The 6,416-nt window shown below is 37.9% G+C and overlaps 1 protein-coding gene across 1 annotated transcript in view; it reads right to left on the reverse strand.

Moving 5' to 3' along the window:
- Positions 1 to 6,416, reverse strand: part of Kpna3 (karyopherin subunit alpha 3) — a 72,464-nt gene that overhangs the window by 24,312 nt on the left and 41,736 nt on the right. Inside the window, exons 3-6 of the mRNA XM_021202990.2 lie at positions 1,809 to 1,898; positions 1,597 to 1,626; positions 1,435 to 1,487; positions 1,211 to 1,306 (exon numbers count right to left, since the gene is read on the reverse strand). Of these exons, the coding sequence (XP_021058649.1) occupies positions 1,211 to 1,306; positions 1,435 to 1,487; positions 1,597 to 1,626; positions 1,809 to 1,898 (269 nt within the window). The remainder of the gene's footprint in view (positions 1 to 1,210; positions 1,307 to 1,434; positions 1,488 to 1,596; positions 1,627 to 1,808; positions 1,899 to 6,416) is intronic.

Consider the following 6,416-nt stretch of genomic DNA (forward strand, 5'->3'; position numbering starts at 1 on the left):
GTGTGTGTGTGTGTGTGTGTGTGTGTGTGTGTGTGTGTGTGTGTGTGTGTGTGTGTGTGTGTTGGAAACACCTTGTAATTTGCAGTGCTGTCTGCCTGGGTCAGGTGGGTGAAGTCAAGGGACTTCTTCCTTTGCAGAAAGATTTTTGTAGACAATTCCTCATCCCCTTTCCAATGCCTGTGTTCTGTGCTATTCAATCAATACAGAGCAAAGCCCTTTGTTAGGGACAGACTCAAGGACATGAACAGATCCAGACATTCAGACACATGTAGACCAGACAGGCAGCAGGGACAAATCAGACACACACAACAGGCAGACTACAGATAAGCCAGACCACAGTGTACAAATGGAAGACAGAGATAGAATAACAGAGAGCTCAAGATTGGGCTCACTCTTGGTCCAACTAACCTAAAGGAAGTGTCTCTGCTTTCATCCCATAAAGCTGAGGTTATCTTGAATGCACTAACACAGTTAAGGCCTAAAGGCAGAGGGAGGATTGCAACTACCAGGGAAATGTTCTTAAATACACAGCCCTCACTGGCAACCCCTTATAGACCACTATTTTTATTTAATCTACTAAAAATTCCTTGGACATTCAGCAAAATATTTCATTTCAGACTATATGTTCTAGATGTAAAAATAGTATTCATTTTTAAAAGTTTTGGATTCCAAACCAAGTTAATTCAAACTGAGGGAGTTTAATGGGCAGCAGGTCTCCAAGATGCCAGGGACCACACTCCCCCCCTTCTCTTCTGGGTAAGCAGACGGCCCTCACCTGATAAGGGATAACTAACCACGGCTAGAGTGCTATTCAAGACTAGCCAAAGGGTCAGTGATCAGCTGGACTAGTCCCAGGGTAAGGACAAGCCACATGGTTCTGGAAACCATTCATGCTGACTAGTCATGAGGCTAATCTATATATAGACTCATAGGCAAATGGTGACTCAAATACTATTTGTGATGTTTAAATACAGGAGAAGAAAACTGCATTGAAATATAAGACAAGTTAAAAAACAGTGGGCTAAAGATATATAGCTCAGTACAGTGAACCTGCTTTGAATGCTCAAGGGATGAGTTTGGTCTACAGCACCACAAAAATAAAACAAATCCAAACTTACTAAACGCAAAACATCACCAAACTTTTTGGCAAAAATATCAATTTTAAATTTTAAGTTAACTGACGAAAGTGAGAAGGCAAATTCAAACTTACTTATCATCTCTTTCTAGACATTTGACTAGAATTGGTAAAATCCCAGATTTTATTAGGTCATCAATTGGTGGATTTCTGTCACTGGATAGTAGTTTCCTATTAAAAAAAAGAAAAGAAAAGAAATTAATTGCTATGGCTGCCAAACTATGAGCGTAAACATAGCACACTACCCCACTTCTACACGGCAAGCTGTGACATCCAAGGGAGGTACAGGCATCTCTTACCTTGCTGCCTGCACAGCACTCAACTGGACTACAGGATTATCACTTGTGGCATTCTGCAACAACAAGTGTATATTTCAGACATTTAAAAAAAAAAAAAAAAGGAAGGAAGAAAGAAACTATTTCAAAACATTTCAGAATGACAGTATTAAATTAATAACATACCTGTAATATAGCTTCTAGTGTTACATTTTGCTTAAAAAGAAAGAAAGATAGTTCAGCAGAGAATATTAACAAAACTATTTATTAGTCTATCAGGTAATGATTTAACATGCCTTGTTATTATTATTATCATTTTTTTCTTAAATTTAAAATAATGCTCCCCTTTTTATAACAAAAATATTTAGAGATACATTATAAACACACGGGTAACTTACTGCTTTAAAATCAGCATCAACATCTGAATCTTCTAAGCTTTCTTCTTGGGGAACATTTCTCTTTTTCAGTAAGTGTTCATCTCTTTTGTTCTGAAAGACAATCAATGAAACCTTAAGAACTCATGAAGGCTGTTGTTAAAATGAAGTTGCCTTTGGTGCCAGAATGAACATGGCCTGGTTTAGCCCCACTGCTTGTATGTCATCTCACCCCCAGTTCACTAAGCACCACCTATTCTGACCAACACTATAAGGGTTTACCTGGGGTACAGTACCATGTATCAAGCAGTTTCTACCTACCTATTGCTAATAGCTGCCTGAAGTTATTAAGAAGACATTAAGAAGAGCTTAAGGACACATAGCAATGCCTCACTGCAAGTTGAGGGTATGAGGAACAAGAATATATTAAATGTCACTTAAATTAGCACCATTTCAGACCAAACTTTTATTTATCTTCTTCTACTACTACTACTATCATCAGCATCATTACTATTAGGGGCATGAGCCACACTACATATATGGATGAGGTCAGAGAAAAACTTTGGGAATTTGGCTCTCTTTTCCAATTATGAATCCAGATAGTCAGGTTTATGCCTCCAGTAGCTACAAGTATGCTTACTACCTGAGCATCTTGCCAGCTCAGATTAAACTCCTGGTACATGAATTTCACAAACAAGAATTCATCCCATCTTCCGTTTTATGACACTCAAATTGTTCAGAATGCTAACTATGCTATTTCAATTATTGTTTAAAAGCAAGTAACTTTTCAACTTAAAATTTGAATGTAATTTTGTGGCCCAATATTTGTGAATGTATTTGATTATAGCAGCTATTAAAGAGGCCTCAATATTCATGTAAAATTAGGATTTAAAAAAATGAAAACTTCATACACATGTGCATACCATTAACTTTTGTTCTGTGTATAAGCCAGCACATTTAAACACAATGATATCTATATAGTCATTAGCATATTCCCACTTTTATAACATCATTCTTTCTTAGTAACTACACAAATTACCAACCCTAGTTATATATTAAACTACAATATTTCATAGATGGCAACACCACTTATATTTATATACCCCAAGTGGCCTCACACAGAATACATGCTCACATGCTAACATACAGTGACAAGAAAATGGTAGATGGCGCTGTCTGGTTTTTGTTTTGTTATGAGATACATGTAGCCTTCAGATGGCATTCCTGGACAACTGACAAAATATACTACCAATAATAAAGGACAAATTAACTCTGTGTGCTCCCTACCCCTTTGGCACTGCTTGTTAAAAATCAGACTAACCCTAATCTACCATTGGGAGGTTTTAAAGAAAAAAAAAAAAAAGCCTGTATGCTTCAAAGATACAGTCACTAACGATGGGAAAGGCTGGAGAAGAGTTCCATAAAAGAAATGCAGGACCTAGCTTGGATAGGCTCTTTTTGACTTAGACTCTGCAAATTCCAAGTTGACTCTACTGACTAGACATAATCCTTCATTAATCTTGTATGTGTGCTATTACATAAAAGTCTCTTTTTTATGAAATATGAGTTGATATACTCAAGGGAATAGGAAACCCTACTAGAGCTAGTATAAAGGAAAATGAATGTGAGTAACATATGAATTATAAAGGAAATAAAGCAAATATCAAAAATGCTAACAATCCAAAAAAACTAGGTGCCACAAGGATATACAGTGGTTTTTTTTATTATTCTTTGAACTTTAACTTTCAAACTACAAATCTGAAATTGTTTCCAAAAACCTAACAACTTACTAAATTTAAAAGTTTAAACAAATCAACTTTCAGTAAAACTAAAACCCCAGCTAGTTTTTTGTCAACTTGATACAAACTACAGGAACTCTCAGTTAAGAAAATACCTCCATAGCCAGGCGTGGTGGCGCACGCCTTTAATCCCAGCACTTGGGAGGCAGAGGCAGGAGGATTTCTGAGTTCGAGGCCAGCCTGGTCTACAGAGTGAGTTCCAGGACAGCCAGGGCTACACAGAGAAACCCTGTCTCGAAAAACAAAACAAACAAACGAAAGAAAGAAAGAAAGAAAGAAAGAAAGAAAGAAAGAAAGAAAGAAAGAAAGAAAGAAAGAAAGAAAGAAAGAAAGAAAGAAAGAAAGAAAGAAAGAAAGAAAGAAAAAGAAAAAGAAAATACCTCCATGAGATTTGTCTAGAGACAAGCCTATGGGTTACTGTCTTGACTAATGGTTAATTTCAGAGGGTTCAGGTAACTGATAGAACTGTTATCCATGGGTTGTTGGTCTCAGGTACTCTAAGAAAGCAGGATAGCAAGCCACAAGGTACACACCAGTAAGTAAGCAACACTATGGCCTCTACTTCAGTTTCTAATGACTTCCCTAGATAATTGACTACACAAGCTAGAAGATGAAATAAACCCTTTCCCCCAAGCTGTTTCAGTCATGTGTTTAGAAACCTTAAGATATACCTCTTCCCCAAACTATTCTAACCTTGATCCCTTCTATGGTCACGCTGGTTTAGTCCAGCTTCTTAGCACCTGAAAAGTTCCTTCCAAAGCCTTTCAGGAACCTTACCCATTACCCTACTCTTCCAGGTATAAACATACATTCCCCACTCTTAGGACAGTGCTTGGGCATTATACACAACCGTGTGTTCTACAGGCACGTATGCTCTTGTCTAGTTGGGAAGACCATTTCTGGTATTTTATTTTGAGACAGTGTCTCACTAGGTAGAGTAAGTAGACCCCCCCACAGGCCTGGAACTTGCTATGCGTTCCAGACTGGCCCCAAACTCAAAAACCCGTGGCTGCCTCTGCCTTCAGAGTGCCAGGATAAAAGCCTGTGCCACGATAAAAGCCTGTGCCACCATACAGAGCAGAAAGAACCTTTCTATATCTAACTTGTTAGGTTTCCTTTCGTTCATGAGAATATTTGGTTTCACCAAATTAAGTTCCTCTTTTATCAGCTTCCCACTTTCCTCTGCAAATGGGGTGAAATAACGTATTTTTCAATGTTAAACTACCCTTTCAATTCAAGGACAAACATTCCCAAATTTTTCTAAATTATGTATTATTGGGCTCAGTTTATTAAGATTTTGTTTAGAATTTTCTTCTCTTTCCCCAAGTGGAACTGGATGATAAGCATCATTTGATACTCTGGTGATGGATTTTTCTTGTTTCATAAGGAACTGGGACATGTGTCTTACATCTGATATCATTTAACAAACTGGAATTATCTGCTTCTTCGAATGTCCGCTAGTACTCACCTACAATACTACTTTTGTCTTGCAAAAAAAAAAAAAAAAAAAAAAAAAAGGAAAAAGAAATTACAGTCGTTTTTAGCTCCTGATTAATTTGTTTTTAGAACTCAGAAGGGGTAATCCACACCTGCCCTGCCCATCTATCTCACTACATGTACGTGGTTAAACAAGATCTCCTTCCCCATTCCCACACTTGCAGTACAGTCTGTGCTGAGCAGAGGTGGAAGTGTGTGACTTGCCTTGGCAGAGGAGCATTAGACTAGAGTTTGAAAGGACTCACATGGTGGAGACTGTCCTCTCCTACTGCTCTTTCTCAAACTATCATGGAAACTCTGAACAGTGGAGGATGGGGCTATGTGGAGAACAAGCAAGGTCTCAGCCAACATGCAGACACCTATACAGACGACCCTAGATCATTAATTACTAACCCCAGATATAGTGAACCCATCAACAAGCAACCATTCTCAGGTCAGACAATGAATAAAATGACTACTGTTTTGAAGTACTTAGTTTCACTTGATATACTCATTTTCTTAAGTCTTTCTTAATTAACAGAATTTAGAATTTGAGAATCAAAATTTTAGGATTCCTAATATTTGTTGGTTTTTTTTTTTTTTTTTGGGGGGGGGGGCTCGAGACAGGGTTTCTCCGTTTAGCCCTGGCTGTCCTGGTACTCACTCTGTAGACCAGGCTGACCTCGAACTCTGAAATCCACCTGCCTCTGCCTCCCACGTGCTGGGATTAAAGGCGTGCGCCACCATGCCCTGCTACCTAATATTTGTTAATTCAACTTGTGTTAACTGTTTAAAATATAGCACCACTAGCAACATTCTATAGGTTCTGATTGAGATAAGATCTTGTTGATGCCCAAATGATTTAGTTTAAAAAACTTTCACAATTATCAAGCTTTACTTTCTTATTCACTGGTTTGTTTTTGTTGTTGTTGTTTTGTTTTCTGTGTTTTTGTTGTTGATGATGCTTTTCAGACAATCTCACTATGTTGACCTAGTTAGTCTAGAATCCACTGAGTGGAACAGGCTGGGCTTAAATTTGTAGAGATCTTCCTATTCCTTAAAGAGTAGGATTATAGGAATATACCATCAAATCTAGCTTACTCATTAATTTCTAACTTAATTTTATTGGCATTAAAGAAAATGGCCTTATATAAAACTCACGTTAATTCTGTAGGCTTCTCTCTGTACACCCACCTCCCCAACCCCTGAATAAGCATATAACCCTGAATAAAGGGAGGGGAAGGGAGGGGAGAGGAGGGGAGGGGAGGGGAGGGGAGGGGAGAGGGCAAATGGGGGGAAGGGGAAGAGAAGGAAATAGGCATCTAATAATAATAATAATTTTTTTTTTTTTTTTTTT

Source organism: Mus pahari, chromosome 8 (assembly GCF_900095145.1).
Source record: "Mus pahari chromosome 8, PAHARI_EIJ_v1.1, whole genome shotgun sequence".
NCBI classification, from domain to species: domain Eukaryota; kingdom Metazoa; phylum Chordata; class Mammalia; order Rodentia; family Muridae; genus Mus; species Mus pahari.